General features: G+C 37.5%; 1 protein-coding gene across 1 annotated transcript in view; it reads right to left on the bottom strand.

Moving 5' to 3' along the window:
- PGM5 (phosphoglucomutase 5) overlaps nt 1–17995 on the bottom strand; it is a 68137-nt gene that overhangs the window by 4543 nt on the left and 45599 nt on the right. The window contains exons 8-10 of the mRNA XM_031610312.2: nt 14793–14928; nt 13318–13501; nt 7200–7334 (exon numbers count right to left, since the gene is read on the bottom strand). Coding sequence (XP_031466172.1) covers nt 7200–7334; nt 13318–13501; nt 14793–14928 — 455 coding nt within the window. The remainder of the gene's footprint in view (nt 1–7199; nt 7335–13317; nt 13502–14792; nt 14929–17995) is intronic.

The following is a 17995-nucleotide window of genomic DNA, read 5'->3' as shown; positions in this document are numbered from 1 at the left end:
CCATCTGAATTAGTCATTGAAAGAATGTACTGCCGGGGCACCATCCATCAACTAAGCCTTTATATGATTTATGGTATATGGGCATATAGGAACCTGAATTACTAACAACAAAGATCACCCTTTGGACAATAATTATTTCAGAATAAGTATTCTGAAATTATAATGCTACTGATTTCTAGGCAGAGCTGGCATAGTACATATTTCACCGCAATTCACTTTCCTAGAATAATAAACAACTCAGCACAGCATGAAGCTGTCAAAGAAGGACTACATACAGTTCAATATTTGGAACTCTGCCATGACAGGAGATATGCCAAGTGTTTTTCATTTTTGCATTTTCCCTTTCGAAAAGCTGCAGTCAAATCCAAAATTCTACCTCTTCAGCTGTTGGTCCTTCATATTTAGTGTCAATTAAAGTAGTTTTCCAGTTTCTTGAGGTAGCTTTGAGAAAAACATGCTTGTAGGTTGAAGTCACCAAAAGCTATACTTGCTAGGTGGTGTTATTACTGTTTTATAAATAATGATAAGCCTTGAAGATTCAGGCATGACTTCGCCTGAATCAACAAGCAGACAGCACCACACCAGATCTTCTGCAGGGCTGATATATAAAGAGCTAAACAGACAGTTCAGCTCAGTGTGCCTACCCAGTGGACATACGACTGCCAGGTCCTGCATCCCAAAAAAGCAGAAGTCTCTGGAAAAGTTTATGCTGCAGTTATTGGTCCTAGAAAATTTTAAGCCATGTGGATAACCTGGTTAATAGTGGAACAACCTGTCTGGGTCTGTAACATTTACAGAACTGGTCATGTTGACTTCACTACAGTGATGCAACACATTTGCTGAAGTGAAAAGGGATTGGTATCTCTGCTTCTTCACTATCTATGTCTAACTACTAACTACTGTTTGCAAATTCAAATAAAATGATAGTAAGAGTCTGGAGGACAGCTGTTCTGCCCCGGCAGTGGAAGACAACCTGTACAAGGGGTGGAAAATACAAGAGGAAAATGAAAATTGGGTGGTGTTAGGACATATCTCTTGTCAAAAGATTAATTCTTTTCTAGTATATAGAATAGTCCAGACTGAAACTTAAGTTTAGTTAACTCATTTTCTTGACTCATAAAATATTTCATAATTACTGCCACATGATATATTTTTCCAACATTACACAAAGAAAACCCACTCCTTCTACTTCCAAGTGATTTGAAATCTGTTCACTGGAAGGCTTTTGGCAGATCTTGGAAGCCAAATTATCTGAGTAGCATGCATATAATGTACTATACCATAGTACAGTCAGATAGATTTAAATATCCTTATTCCACAAGCCTTCAAAGAAAAACTTATGAATTAAAGTAGTAAAGGTAAGACTTAATATAAACTCTTCAAATCACATATTAATATCCAGCAAGAGCCATGTTAAAAGATCCAGTGTTTCAAAAAATAATAGAGAAACTGTAACTCTAACTGCACTTGTGGTTAGAGGTAGCTAACAGTATTTTGACAGAACCATATAGAAACTTTTAATTTTATCACTATTATATGATACTGGGGAAAAGGATTTACATGTTATTGATTCCATTTGCCTGCTTTTGCACAAAGCCATGCTTATGAGAGAGAAACAATCCCTTCATACAGTCTTTACATATATATAATTATATCATCTTAATCCTTTTATATACATTCCATGGTCCACCCACAAAAAAATTTTCTCTACTGACATTCAAAAGTTCTTTCAGATATTCAGTTTTGGATGAGGAAGACACTTCTGATTCCAATTACATTTTTTAATTGGTTTGCTTTTTTGGACAAAAGCATAATGAAATAATTCTTGTGTAGTTGCTGCTACTATAGTGATTCTTTAGCTAACAAAAACCTAGCAATCTTCAGCAAAAGCCATTGCTTCATTTGTGATTCACTGTACCATTCAGATTGAAGGGTCTACAACAACACCTATTCATCTCTAGTGCAATTCAGGTAATGAATAATAAAATATTGTAAACAGAGCTAGTTAGTTCAAATACAGAATAATTGAGATTATGCACTACACCACTCCCAGAGTATTTAGCCTGCAACAGCAGTAAAACCATGTGATTGAAGGGAACACCATTTTTATAAACGAAACAATTCAGAACAACTCTGCATAATGAATCATTTCGTTTTTGGTCTTTGTATATGGATCTTCGTGCTTGAATCTTATCCAAGTGTCCAGGTGGCTAGACAAGGGACAAGCAGACAGGAACCATCTGCTGCAGTCCATAAGTAGGGAATAAGTTGATCTATAAAACGAAGCTGTAAAAGAATTGAAAGGTCAAAAAATTCTTGTTTTATTACTTTGGGCCTATTCAACCTATCATCTCTAGGTTTTCAATCTGTGTTTTGATTTAGCACAGCCAATACTATTAAATTTATACAAAGATCTATTTCTAAGCATAAAGTCTAAGACTTTACACAGAAGTTTGTTGTTTGTTATAAAGCAATAAACTTCCTGAAATTGCTCACCGGATGCCTGCTTGGATGTTAGAAATCAAATAAATCATTTTTTAAGAACGTTTTCCAAGCTCTCTAGAAAGCAACTTTCTCAGTAATACACAGTGATGAGGTACATCACCAGCAATAAGAAGCAGCAACAGTTTGCTGCTCCCTTTTTAAGAGGAATGTGCCAGTTTTAGGAAAGAGCTGGGCATCGTTTCAAATACTTTGTTTAAGCCTGCATAGAACCAGATAGCAACACCAGTATACACCGTGATTTAAAATTGCTTACAGCAATAATGGACTTGGCATAGGACATGACAGTCATTTATCATTAATCGCTCCTCATTAGGAAGAACTGAATTAGTCATGGAAAGACAGTAAATATCCTTAAACTCCCACGTTATCATGAAGCCGCTTCTTTCCATTTCTTTCAATTGACTACAGAGTAGTTAGTAGTCACTGCTATTCACATTTATCAGTGGCCTTGGACTTCTAGTTATTAGCATATTTTACTACTTTCTCTTGGATTTTAATGTTGTTGACCAGTTGGCCAGTTGGCTATAAATTATTTGTTCTAGCTGGAAAGTATTAACCAATTAATTATATGAAGATGCTACTACAATAAGACAGTAACTAAGATTTGAGAGACCCTTCTATTCATTAATAGCTACTGTCTGGCCCACATACAAATTGGAAGAAAAGTTCCTTAAGAGTCTTTTTTTCTCTCTACTTATAAGACTACTTTTACAGAAAGACTTAGGATAGAAAATAAACAGTTACAGGCCTGAGAATCAGCTTCTCCTCTATGATCCATGCAGATAAACATAGAACTGATGTACAGTAAGGTGCGAAGAGAGCCTCACTCAAGCACCACTCATTTCAGTGGCCCCTTGTGACAAAACTAAGGGCACAAGTCTGAGGAACCCCATAGTACTTAGAAGTGCATTAGATTTTCTGTTGTCTATCAAATCAAAATTGGTCCTACAACTAGCACTCTCCAAGTAGTTGATCCTTGATAATACAGAGAATAGTTATGTATCTTTGTTTAGATTGTTTTCTGGACAAGTATTACTTATAATCCACTCCAGTTTCTTAAGCAAGAATCACTGCTTCACTGTGCATCTGGATGACAGATATTGCAAATGATGAACAGCCACAGTGAAGGAAAAACAAAGGCAAGTAAGCAATGCTAAGACTGACTAGGTATATATAATGTATATGTAACTACAAGGAAATGCTGTAACATGACAAGCATTTCTATTTATCGCTACTGATTCTATACACAGAGTAGAATAACCATAGTCTGTTCCAATTCCAAATCCAAATTCCAGCAATTCATATAAAATGTAAGGTAGTTAGTATAGCCCTTGCCTTTACTTGGAGAATAAGCACAGAGAAAAGAACATAAAAGTTTTTTAAGAACAGCCTTCTGACATTTCACATACACAATTATTACACTTGGCTGAAACAGTAACAATACCAAGTTGTTCTAGAAATTAAGCAAATACTTTGTTGATTTTATGGCAGAATTCATATCCCACTTCATAATAAGAACTGATTAAAAGTTAACAGAAGAGGTTTCTTTCTCTTTGGAAGTTTTCCCAAACTCCCAATATTTGATTTTTAAAGTTATAAAGAAAAACAAACTCAATCAGGATGGTGCAGCTCTGCTGAACATAGGTGATTTCATCCCTATTCAGAGAACAACTTATGCTCCGTATGGAAATAGTTTCAGCCACACTCTGTGGACAGCCAGCTCTGCACCTGAAGGGCATTTGTCAAGATCTCTTTACAAAGCAAGAAGAAAAGACTTGTGCTTGAGCTTGACAGAAAATTGGCTGGTGGTAAGATCAGAGAACCAAGACAAACGGAGACTCAAACATTAGAATCACATAAGGGCAAATCACAAAAAAAATCACAGAGGTTTCAGTTTGAAAAACTTCCTAACTCCACCTTCCATTCAACAGATACAGCTGGTTCTAAATACAGTGACTATGGATACAGCCCAGAACATTAACACAAACCTGAAAATGACTGATGGAACACAAAGCTTGATTTCTATCCCTGATCTTTCATTTTAAGAATTTCTTCATTCCTTTACAGATTTTTGAAGATTTTGATCAATTTGCTTGTTTGTTGTAGTAAAATAAAAACTGAATAGTTATGCTTATCCGCAGAAGTAGAATGAAATGGTACTGTCATCAGGCAGAAACATGGCAATGCAAAAGCACTCAACTCCCAACTGTCTATGTAAACAATCAAAAGAAGGTACTTAAAAAAGTGGTCCAGTATGCAGAAGAAACTAAGTGTTGAGCGTCTTAGCATCAAATAATTTTCTTCTGTTTTATGATACAGAAAGTATACCATAAACATGGGATCCCACCTGGCTCCATGGACTTGTGACAGTGCAGGTGGAGTTAACTGTTCCCACCTGAATGCTGGTGAGCACAAGCCTTATGAGGAACCGGAATTGTTTAGTCTGGAGAAGAGGAGTCTCAGAGAAGACCTTACTGCTCTCCACAGCTACCTGAAAGGAGGCTGTGGTGAGGTGGGGGTCAGCCTCTTCTCTCATGTAACTAGCAATAGGACTAGAGGGAATGACCTCAAGTTGTTCCAAGGGAGGTTCAGGTTGAATATTAGGAAAAATATCTTCTCTAAAAGAGTGGTCACACGCTGGAATAGGCTGCCCAGGGAGGTGGTGGAGTCACTGCCCCCAGAGGTGTTCAAGAAACATTTAGAATGTTATACTGAGGGACATGGTTTCATGGGGAAATACTGCTGACAGCTGTATGGTTGGACTAGATGATCTTAGAGGTCTTTCCAACCTTAGTGATTCTACGATACTTCAAGAAAGAGTGAAGAGAATGAATATATCATATCTGCAGGAAATCAGATAGCAAAATTTCTGGAATGTCTGATACAGTTGTTTAGTAGCATAAAAGAAACTCATTAAATCTATGGTAGAAATCTAGCAAAAAAACACATGGTTCAAAAGGATTTTATGTTCGGAGAAACTTTGCATTTGCACTGCAGTCATAAATACACGAGACTTCAAAAACAGAGTTTTAAATTCTTGCAAGCTAAATGCTTATCCACTCTTCCATGAGAAATACTTAGTCCTCTTTGTTTATTTCACAACATGACAGTGTTTCAGTGGAACTAATCTGAGAGGTGGAACTACAGTTTGTATTATAAATTGTTTTAGGTGTCTGCTGGATTTCACTGAAATCTGCCCTCAAACTTTTATTTTCCTAGGAAGGAGTCTGGTTATGATGTGAGATAATTCTCAGATAGCTGCAAGTCTTTCCCTTACAAGGAATCCCTACGCTGTTCAGACTCAAGCATCCCTAACTGCACTTGCACTGCAAGGCTACCCTGAGAAGCCTTCATTAAATGATCCCCAGAAAATCTGCTCCAAAAATTTATTAATTTTTAAAATATTGTTCTATAAAAAAACTGAGTGGGAAAAAAAAAAATCTTTTCCCAGCATTCAGGCATCTCAGGCCTTGACATTCCTGTTTTGTGACATATTACACAAATACACTAAAACTGCTAGTCCTACCTCAAAAGTCAACAGTCCCACAAAAAAACATTCACATTAAACACAGGTTAAAGCATTGTGTGAAGGAAATCATAAAATTAACCTTCAGCTTCTACTGCAAAAGAAATTCCCCTACTGTCCCAAGAATCTAAGATTCACACAGCAGCAGCTAAGGAAGAACTGAGACTTATGTTAGTTACCCACACTGCAGAGATGATAGAAGTCTATGGAAGAGTCTGGTTGGCAGAGAAGGGAACAGAACAAAAGCATCACTGACTGAACAGAGACTGTCAAGAGGCAGCAAGAGCTGGCTGGCTCTTCCCTCAGTGCATGGCTATTCTCCCGGAGCTATTCTCCTTGTGCCAGGAACAGTAATATAACTGACAGGACAGGGGTCTTGCCATGCAGGGCCCAGCCCCTTGATACTGTAAAGAGGCAAGCATAAAAGACCCAGAAATTGCACCCAGATTCAGTGAACAGTTGAGATCAACAGGCAAGCTCATGGCAATGGGGCAGGCCCAAGGTCAAAGAGGGGAGTCAGTGCACAATTTGGGTCCAGTGAGTGGCAAGTAGGTCCACAGTGACCAGGCAGGGTTGAGACCAATAATAATAAATAAATAATAACAAATAAAGCCAATATATCCTCCAAATTTAAGGCAACACCTGATACTATAGATGATATTGTCTTTCTGGCATTTAACTTAACCACTAGTATCTGTAATTTAAACAAAAAATTGGCTTTCTCAGAGCGGGGTGGTTTTCTTCAGCTGCCTAGACTGACTGACTGACTGAATGTATGAATAACATATATTTCTTTTCTCTTTATCCTTCGACCTTCTGCTTCAGCGCTCCTCACTAATGATCATCATTGAACTGATGATACAGATTTCCAAAATATCCACTTACGGTCCAAATATGCATCATTACAACTATTGGAAACTCTTCAATTTCTCATTGTATCCCTATTTCCTTTCCGTGATCAAGAAGCAGCTTTTCCAAACCAAACACTGACCACTTAGCAGTTTTGGTATAATACTCAGAACATTCTACCTTTTGCACTTGATAAAAAAAAACAACAACAACAACACATGTACTGTTCAGGCTTCTACAGGCATCTACTGGAGTCTGATTTTAATACAATTGCAAACAGTCTATTCTTGCAGGTTGTCCTACAATGTTATTACATTACCTGTGGTTCCTTATTGTGTTGGCTAGGATCCTTCTCATAACTCTCTGCATAGATCCGGAGAGTAGCTCTCACATGGCTAGAAGCGCTCATTCTAAAGATGAGCCTGGAAGCATCTGAAAAAACAATCCGCAGCCCCTATGGGAGAAGAAGGAGCGTCATACATTAAGGTGGCAATACCTCTTATACATCACAGTTTTCACTGCTCTAAAATAAAACAAGAAAGGAAGAACCATAAGGATACAATCTCACTTTAACTCTGGACAACTCATTTATTACTTTTTTCCATCTCGTGACCAGAAACAATCTGTGTTTTCACTCCCAGTCCTCCAATTAAGGGCTTTTTTACTTCTGTTTTTAGTTTCTTTCACTGATTTGTTCTTGTTCAGTGTGGCAGAGCAAAAAATCACTAGTCTGTGAAATATTTATAAGATCAACAAAGTATGGGAAACAGCTACAGAAGCAAAAGGCAGTTGTCAGTACCGAATATAAAAGTCAGCATCAGTTCCCTCACAGACCATGCATCAAGACTTGATTACAAGGATTTCAACAAAAGTCTGCAGTACAGTCCAGGAACGCAACATGTGTTGTTAATTTCAAGTATGTACTTAATGTGCACTAACTGTGTAAAGATTTAAAAAGATTTATTATTAATTAAGTAGGAATTTACTACAGCTTCCATCTCTTTTTATTACCCCTCCTGCTTTCATACAGTACATACGAACACATTCTTCCACAGGCCGTATACTGGATCCATAGTCAACAGTCTCTCTGTACAGAGATGACATAAGGTAAGCAAGAAGGGCAGACAGGTAAATTTGTTCCCATTAAAACAAAGGAATAAACTGAACAGTTAAATAGTTGCAGTGTTTTCATTATCTACCAGTTTTTTGCACTAACATGCATTCTTGCTTCCTTTCTGTAAATGGTACCCCTAGGCTAAATGTTACCTCTGTTCTGCCAGGAACTTCTATTTTCCATTTTAGTTCTGCTATTGGCAAATGAGTCCATGAACTGAGATCATTGCTAATTTTGTTGAAGTTGCAGTAAAGCATTTAAAAACGGGAGAATTAAAGAGAGAAGTATTTTATTCTTTCATCTTTATCAGCAGCCTGAGAAGACACTGCTGTTAGGAACACAGTGCTCACCCATAATAAAATAAAAGTGCAAAAAGCCTTTGTTTGCTCAGGTATATGTCAAAGTATATTCAACAGTGTCTGGATGATATTGTCCATCAACACAAAGAAATACGCAATAGGAAAATATAGCATATAGGTAAAAGGCCTAGTCAGATGGCCTAAGAAATATTATCCATCTATTGCTTTGGTTGGACATGGAAGCATGTGTGACGCAAATGTGTCTCAATGAATTCCTCCGTGAGGAAAAAATGGCATCTACTGACATTCAGCAATGCTTGCCAAATATTTATGGAGACCAAACAGTGGATGTGAGCAGAGAGAGGCAGCGGGTGGTGCATTTCAGCAATGGTGACTGTGACATGAAATACAGGCCACATTTAAATGGCCATGCAGATTTTTACAAGCACAGCATGCAGCCTCCTGCTCATCACTGGCAGAAATGCATAGCTAATGGTGGTGACTGTGTTTAAAAATAGTGTTTTATAACTGAGAATTTGCTCTATCAAATAGTGCTATTATGTGCTTTGTATTTGTTGTAGCTTCCATGGAAATAAATAGGAGGTATTATTTTCCTGCACATTAATTTTAACACACACACAATGGTAACATAAATTCATCTAATATTTCCAACATGAAAAGCATCTATAATAATCAGAAATAGTTTATATTCAGCAGGATGAGCTTCAGAGCCTTTTTTTCTAATGTTTGCTATTAAGCCAACTTATTAATGGGTTGGTTCATATGATGTTAGTGGGAGTTCTGCCATCAATGGAATTTTAGCTTGGACAGCAAGAAGTATATAGTCAGTTTGTTATGATCTCATCCTCTGAACAAGGAGTCGTCTCTTGCTGATTGCTAATTACTTCTACTTTACGACAGCAAAATGAAAAAAAGATAGTTCTAGGTATAGTTCGTTTTGAATAGTTGTCAAACCTACAACCAGGAGCTCAAAATATGTAACATTCGAGCTGTTAAGCAGCTCGAAGTGGGAAGGAAGGAAGCCTAACATACTTGCACAAAATTAAACCACAAACATAAAGAGCATGTGAATGTCTTCCTACCCAATGGCTACACAGACATTCTGCATGTCCCTGCTAGGTCAGGCTACCTCCATAATGATAAAACTAGCAAAACCACTTCAACACTCTTCTATATATTCTGTTTATCTGGCAAGAATAACAACTGTACATTGTTGCTTCTCTGAGTACTCAGTACTGAGAACCTCAGTACTGTCTCACCACTCATTAAATTATGGTCTTTGGAACAAAAAAGGTTTACAAACACTCCCCATAACTCTATCCTTCATGACGCTGTTTTTTTCCACCAAACTAAAGCATCTGTAGCCACTTTGATGCTACACTTTATAGTACTTGAGATTTTTACATAGCATACACACACACAACCTGCATTCAGTTTACTATTTCTGAGCTTATTTTCACATTTCTCAGAAGTAAATAATTGACAGTATTGATTTTTAGACGAGAGATGTCAGCTGATAATAGTCTGCAAGACTAGAATTTCTGCCATACAGACAAAGATATTTTTTATAAAATTTTATAAAAGGGCATTATAGAGATGCGGTGACTGTACTTGTTAAAAACAACTACCTCTGGAGTGCCAGGGAGAAATTATGCGCTAAGGAAACAGTGGCCTTCAGTGCTGGACTGTCAAAAATCAACTTTCGTGTCACTCCTGCACCTGGAGCTACAGCATAAGTCATTTTTGGCACAGAGCTCAACAGCAAAAACCTGTCTTTTGAGTCTCCACTGAAAACAGTGATTTCAAACTAGCAACACTTTTTACTCTGGAAGGCAATAGAATTTAATAAGAACTATTATGTATTTACATTTCTTAACTTTTTCTGAAACTTATACCACAGAGCCATAGGTTACACTTGTTAAAACCAGAGGAAAAACAGCCAAAAACACTGTTCTCAAATAAGTATGAAGAAACATTACTGTCAAATAACCTACAGGTCTGCACTTAGGTGAAGACAAAGGCAAAGAGTTTATCCCTGCTCACCACTATACAGTTTAACATATCAAATATTCCTTTTCAGCATTTTTTAGCTTTTGCAATCAACATTGTCAAACCAAGTTGGTGAAACTGAAAGCAGCCTACTTACTGTTCGACACGATGGCGTTTTCTCACCTGAGATAAGCTCAGTTAATTTAAAGCCACATACTTGCTATTTTTAATATTAAAAATGTCAGCTCCATGAAAGTGCACAGAACAGAATTTTATTTGCAGAATTAGTAAACTGACTTAAGGAAAAAATAAAGAAGAACAACAAACTGGAAAGTCCACAGTACAGAAAAAGTTCCAGTTTTAATACAGTGGGGCACACTATTTGTCACAAACGTTTTATTACGGAAACTTGTCATTCTTTTTTCCAAAAGGAAGCAAACGAAAACCTTCAGTTCAGCTCTTACAACGGATATCTGCAGATACTTCTGTTAGGCAAATCAGGCCTGCTGATGGACATTAATTAGCCATGTGGAAATTCTGAAACAAAATGACCTTGTCACTTGTTAACCTGCTGGCCTTGAAGTCAGTGTGACAAAGAGAGAGCTTCACAAGGATTTCTCTACTTTTGCACTATAATCCAGTTAAACAGTTTTCTGATATACTAAGATCTCTGAAGTGTTCAGAAAACAAAACTTAATATTCATTGTAGTGTGTAATTTCACTTCCAGAGGTTTGACTATTTTTTCAGTTAGCAATTTTATGATTAAACAAATGAGAATTAGCATAGTAAGTTAGAATGAACAAGACTAAGTAGCAAATTTAAAAAAAAATTACTTTAGATTTTGAAAACCATTATTAAATGGTGGAGTATAACACCAGCAGAAAATCTAGCTTAGTAGCAGTATATCTAACAGACACATACATAAATTAGAAGCACTAGAAGAATAGCTATCTTTCTTCAAAATACTGCAGTTATCATAATTTTTATTTGCTCATCTGTGGACCCTTGAACACCACCGAGGCATAGGAGTCCATTCTGGCTACTCTGACAAGAAATATGCTATTGTTGACATGGGACTAAAATATCATTCTGAACAGAGAATAATTTTTTCCTTATCTCTGGAGGGTCATATGAAATAACTTTCAGAACAGCCCCCCAAAAAACATGAGACTACACAGAGAATTTTACATCCTAAATTTAACAAAGGAGCAAGACAACATTAAGAAACTTTAAATGACAAACACTGGGAATTTTATTCTGTAAATCTCTGAATATGATAAATCGTCATGAAAGAGCCCATCATTTTAATTGGAAACTTGTTCAATATGTCATGTGCTAATATTTGTGAAAAGGCCAGCATAATTTTCAGGAACAGCAACATGTTTCATTTAACTTTATATCTTATTACTGAACTGTGATGATAAACAATATTCATGTGTTTGTTTCTGAATAAATTAGAGTATGGCCTGCTTGTACTACTATATTATCTATTTTATTATTGCTGTTTGTTTTCTGCAGTTTATTAACATTGATCTAGTCGTAGTTCAGTAGAAGCAGTTCAGATACATTGAGTACAAATTTCTATCCACTTTCTAGTGAGGAATAAAAGGTTCCTGACAACCTAACTGGAAAATCTACATGAAACTCATGACAGTCACGAAGAGGCACCTGCATTTGCACAAAGAGCATAGTACATGAAGAAAATGGCAGCAGTGAACTGTTGCTTATTTCCATGGATTAATGTCATTTCTTATTTTATTATGCTTGGAGAATTCCACCAAGGCTGCGAACACACAGAGCCAGGAATGTAAGCTTGTCAGAAGACAAACAGATTGAATTGTACTCTCATCAAATGAGTGCTTTTGCCTATGAAAAGATATGCTCTCCATTTCAAAGTCCATTTAAAAACAGGGCAAGTCATGCTTCTCTGTATTATGTGGTGACGTAATTAGCAGTTGTACTCCAATTTAGGAAACAGCTTTGGATGAAAAGAAAGGGAAAGTACAACTAATTACAATTTTTTTTTTTAAAGGACAAGAGTCACAAGCCTTCCATGCCTGTAATTTTCCAGTGGATCTGGATATAACAATATCCTTGTACCTTGTTTCAGCAGGAATATGTACAAAGACAGCAATTCAGTGGCAACTGCTTATATCATCTGGATGCAGTGATGAATGGACACTACAAAGACAATGAGCGGAACGGAATGATAATTGTTTTAATAGTTCATAATATCATTTGATAGAGTCTGATCAGGTCAAGCAATTTACAAACTTCACAAACAAGGACAACAAAAATAAGCAGCATAAAATCAGAATATATTTAAATATGAGTCACAGCTCATATTCAAAATGTTCTAATATACATCTACACCAGGCAAAAGCACATGTCTGCTTTTGTGCTTGTCATGGAACATCAAAGGCTCAATTTGAGTTGCAGAACTTGATAGCTAGAAGATCTTAATATTGACATAGCCTACAGTCAGCCCAAAAGGAACACAGAGCAGTTATTTTGGCTAGAGAAGCCAAACATGCTCCGATATGGAACAATCTGCTTAAGTCTTCTGCATGCTGTTGGCAACAAGGGAATAACATGCCTTCATTATGTGAATTCCAAAAGCAAGAAAATTTGCCTTTTTTTGCAATGTATAGCAATTGTAGGTTTCAGATAGCAAATAGAAAAAGCAAACAGTGCCTTTCTACCCGACACCTTCCATTATTCAGGAAATGGGTCCTTCTCTGTATTTGCATTGCTGGCAGCAGGGACTCCGTCTCTGCCTACATTCTCCATAACACTACAGTCTCCATTTATGCACAGCAAGTGCAAGCCAAACCAGAGGTGGATTATCTTATCCAGTCTGAGCTAATCTTAAGTAGGAAATGTGGTATCTATCAGTGCAAATAAAAAAAATGTCCTATAAATAAATGGTAAGGCTTTCAGCTGAATGTCAGAAATGTTTTAATAGACATGTTTAAAGCGGCAAAATTTTGCTACTTCACCACCACAGCCATACCTGTCTTTTGGTCACAGTACCATCCACAGGATCTATGTACTCAAAGCTGTCTGTTCTTTCCACACTGTAGATACTGCTGCCCACAGCAAACTGCTGGTGGTTGAATGACTTGTCAGTGATCAAAGCTTCCAGGTCTCTCATTATGAAATACGCTGTTCTGGGTTCCAATGCTTCATAATCAAACCTTGTATGTATATAAAAAAGTAGAAGTAAAAAGTAAGCCCACCACAGCTTAGAAGACAATTCTTTTTTCACAGTTCTCAATATACACACAATTAGCAATTTGTTGCCTACTTCAAAAATTGACAGTAGACTACTGAAGTACTGATTGCAAATTAAATCAGTGCATGCATGCAGTCCTGTGCAATCTGCCCATTTTGTATACACACCACAGTTCTACTCTGGCCACCTAATTCTGAAGGGAATAGAAACCATTTGGAAAACACATTCTATCTTAAGTAGCACAGAATCACAGATCACAAAATCACAGAACCATAGAATTACTAAGGTTGAAAAAGACCTCTCAGATCATCTGTCCAAACATTCACCCACCACCAATATTTCCCCACTAAACCATGTCCCTTAGCGCAACATGTAAACACTTCTTGAACACCTATAGGGACAGTGACAGTGACATCTCCATTGGCAGCCCATTCCAGTGCCTGACCACTCCTCAGGAAAAGTTTTTCCTAATATCCAACCTGAACTTTCCCTGGTGCAACTTGAGGTCATTAGCTCTAGTCCTATCACTAGTTACCCGGGAGATGAGGTTGTCTACCATCTCACCATAGCCTCCTTTCAGGTAGTTAGCTGTACAGAGCAGTAAGGTCCCCCTGAGCCTTTTCTTCAGAAGACTAAACCCAGCATAGATAGCATTCTGAAATCAAGGATACAATCAGTGCAGTGCTCTGAAGAAAATAAAATAGAAGAAACTTTGCTGCAAGTTTTGAGGAACAGCTGTGTTCCTCCATGATTATACTTACTCATCTGAATTAAATCTATTCTGAAAGAGAGAGAGAGAGAGAGAGAGGCTAAGGTAAGATCTGTGTTATGTGAATGCCAATTAGAATTCACCCTTTCGAGACATTAATAAAAACAATTAAATGTATGAACCTTTGGAGGAATTCTCTTGAGTTCAAAGCATAAAATCAGTTTTCACAAAAGTATTCTCATGAAGAAGCATGGAGAAACAAATGTGTGAATACACATGCTGAGATTTTGACGTTTTTTAATACCATGTAACCAGCCACACCCAGAGATTCCACATGTAATATACTGGAAGTGACATATATGCACAGCTCCTTCAGCGAGTAAAGTCTGCTTACTCAACTGATAGAAAACTGCCCACTACAGTGGCAATCTGTAGCAGATTTTCATTACATGGACATATGAAAAACACATAATCAAGCCTTACTTGCAGCAGAATTGACCCACTGACTGCATAAGTTCCTGTGCCTTTTCTTCATTTTTCTCACCTGCAGTAGTAGTGTCGACCAAACTTTGCCCAGTGATCTCTGACAATTTCTTCTACGCTCTGCTTTCGAGCTGCTAAGATTGAAAGCCAAACTAGAACAGCCCATAGTCCGTCTTTCTCTCGAAGGTGATCAGACCCTAAAGAGAGATATGTAAAGCACATTATTTGATATCACTGTGTATAAGAAAGCAAGCTAAGGAGGCTGGATGATGTCTCATTTAACTTATAAATCACATAACAGTAACCAGGAAGGTACCAGTTTCCACAACTATGGTAGATCCCAGAGTGACAACCAGAATTCATTTTTACATATGACAAAGTCTATACTCCTAATGTTAAATAAAACATGTACATGAGTACTTGGATAGAAGTGGTAGCAGTTGAAACACATTTTTAATCATTATACATGCAGGGTATTTCCACACTTCTGGTACTGTTTCCCCAAACTGGGCAAGACACCCAGACTCCTGGCCAGTGTTCTGTGTTATGTGAGTCAAGTTCAAGAGCATCTCCCTTTCTGCACAGATGTTCATCTGTCAAGCTGTGGAGAAGCAGTTTTTCCATTCCATGAAAAACATAAATTTCCAGAATATTTATAACCTTCTATCAGGACAAATAATAATAATTTATATATATATATATATATATATATATATATATATATAAAAGCATGATAAATAGCTTCTGGAGGAAAAAAAAAGCAGGAAAAAAAACTTCTTTCCCTTTCTGACTTCCTCCTTACCTTTCAGAGATAAAAATGTTTGAATGCTCAGATCTAAATTCCTTCCTAGTTTCATATTTATTATGACACAAACTGATACAAAGGAAACCAAGAATAATTTTTGAAAATTCCACGGGATTTAGGACACATTCAGGGATACAGGCGGCACTATTTGAATTCAAATGAGCATGGACTTGAACTGCCAGTTTCCACATACAAAACCAAAAGGACAACTTGGAGTAACGAGCTGCTTTGCAATAGACATATCACTTATCTTGACCAGAAACATTTCTATGAAAGCAAACTCTGTCTGTTAAAACAGTAATGTACCAAAAAGCAGAAAGTTTCAATAAAATTATCATTTCGTAATCAAAGAGTATTACATAGGAAAGGTCTTGGTCATGTCAGCAAGCACCCTCTCCTTCTGGATGATTTACAGCAAGTTTCTGTGGCAATCTGCACCAAATCTAGGTGAACATTTCAGAAAATTAATAGAAAGTAAGATCCAGGATGCTCGACTTTGCAGATACTGGAAGATGACTACTTTAACTAACAGACTCAAGAAACTTGATAGGTCAAATCTGTGGCCATTGCTCTGGCATATTAACATCAGATTTGATTCAAGTTTTTAGTTATCATTTTCTGTTCGCACACTGTAGAAAACCTGGGTACAAGGTGCATTAAGTCACAATATTTTTTTTCCTTCATGCATTAGTGATCAATAGTTTGACTATCTGTGCCCCTAGAAATTACTTAGCAAAAAATTCTCCACAGAGAAATCAGAAAGGCTTTCATTTCAAAATCTGTTGCATGATATATTCTCCCTCATCAAATATAAAAATTCTGCTGCATCAACTCTGCTTTGCAGTTCTGTAGTTTTATATAATAGTCTGCAAGTTCTGTACACACATTTGTCAAAAATGTCTGTGTTTTCCTACTGGCAAAGGATCTCGTTCTCATTATATAAATTGAATCTGTTAATCCTGTGAAAAATTGTGAAGAGAAAATTAAAGACATAAGGAAAACAGGAAGATACGCCTGGAGCAACAGTGATTTCTGGGGTTAACTCTTGACATCCACCCTTCAGTTACTACTGCTGCCTTTGACTTTCAGTCCATCTTTTTGACAGAGAGCAGCAAGTCAAGGTAGCAGCTACTACTCACACAAATTTGCTAAGTGCCCATCGACCTGGGATTTCCACAGCTCTGCCTGTAACTTGGGCTCCTTGGCTTTCCTTCAGCCCTACAGGTATAGATTCCCATCCCACCTGAATCTAACATTTTTAAAAAATTACTACAGAGTTAATTATGTGTAAATTACTAATCCAGTACAAAACCAGAACTGCATAAAAATGATTACTAAAAAGTTGTAAAGGGGAAAAATGTTTCTAGAAAGCACAAGAAAAAAAAGATATATGAAGATTATACTTGAGTCTGTGAGTTGGGTTCTATAGAAAACTAGGACACTGAATAGCTCAAATGGATTTAAGAACTGAGACAGACAGCCATGTTCCTTCATGTTTGCAAAGTAACTGTCATGACACTGGGAACACTTCCTTTCTGCCACTTTTGATCTGCCTTGACCTGCAGTCTGTGAACTGTTCCCAACAAGGACAGTCTGCTAATACAGTGCCTAGAGCTATAGCCTGGTCCCCTAGCAGCTGCTATAAAAACTGCAAGAGCTTACTTTGTTCCCTGGTTCAGAGCCTCCAGATGCTATCAAAGCATGTAGTGCTGCTTGATCAAAAGAAAAAGGGCAGGGTTATTTATGAGTCCTTGGAGCTTTGCAAATAGCTTTAGATCAAAAAAAAAAAAAAAAAAAAAAAGAAAACAAATGTCCCCAGACAGGAACTCAGCCCTTCAGATAATCAGATCCTCACCTTTTCTACTCCCTCTTTGCGATAACACAGTAGATCAGCTGAAGGATCCCTTCCACAGGCCACTAAAAGGAGGATGTAGAAGAGAACTGCCACCTCCCACCAGCACCTGTCATTCTGGTAACAGCAGGAAAAGTTGTTAGGCCAGCACAGCTGCAGGGGACTTTCTGAGTATCAGAAGCAGCTTGGCTACTGCCCATGGCTAGGCAGGACAAAAGGGTGTGGAACTGCAGCCTGGCCCTGCTGAGTTGTTTTGGGAGCAGGAACTGGTGGGGAGTCCCAGGCAGGATGGAGGAGACTGGGAATGCTATGCATGGTCCTGGTAACTGCGAACCTGCCCCAACATTGCTGTTCCTTTTTTCTTAACCTTCCTGATTCTTCTTTTAGCCATTCATTCTTAGCACAGGAAAAGTTAATTCTGCCTAAAAGTCATCTCTATTGATGATATTACCCACAGCTTAAATTGCTTAATCTGCTCAACAGACACTAGCAGCAAGTGGAGATGTGGTAGAGATAAACACTCAAGTGACTTGTTTCAAAGTAAGTGATCATTTACTCTCCCATTGTGCAACACACTGCAGACTGCAAGCCATCAAATCACACAGTG

The sequence above is a fragment of the Phasianus colchicus genome, chromosome Z (genome assembly GCF_987193195.1).
Source record: "Phasianus colchicus chromosome Z, bPhaCol1.hap1.1, whole genome shotgun sequence".
In the NCBI taxonomy this organism is placed as follows: Eukaryota; Metazoa; Chordata; class Aves; order Galliformes; family Phasianidae; genus Phasianus; species Phasianus colchicus.
The sequence above is the reverse complement of the archived record's forward strand: the minus strand, read 5'-3'. Positions and strand labels throughout refer to the sequence as shown.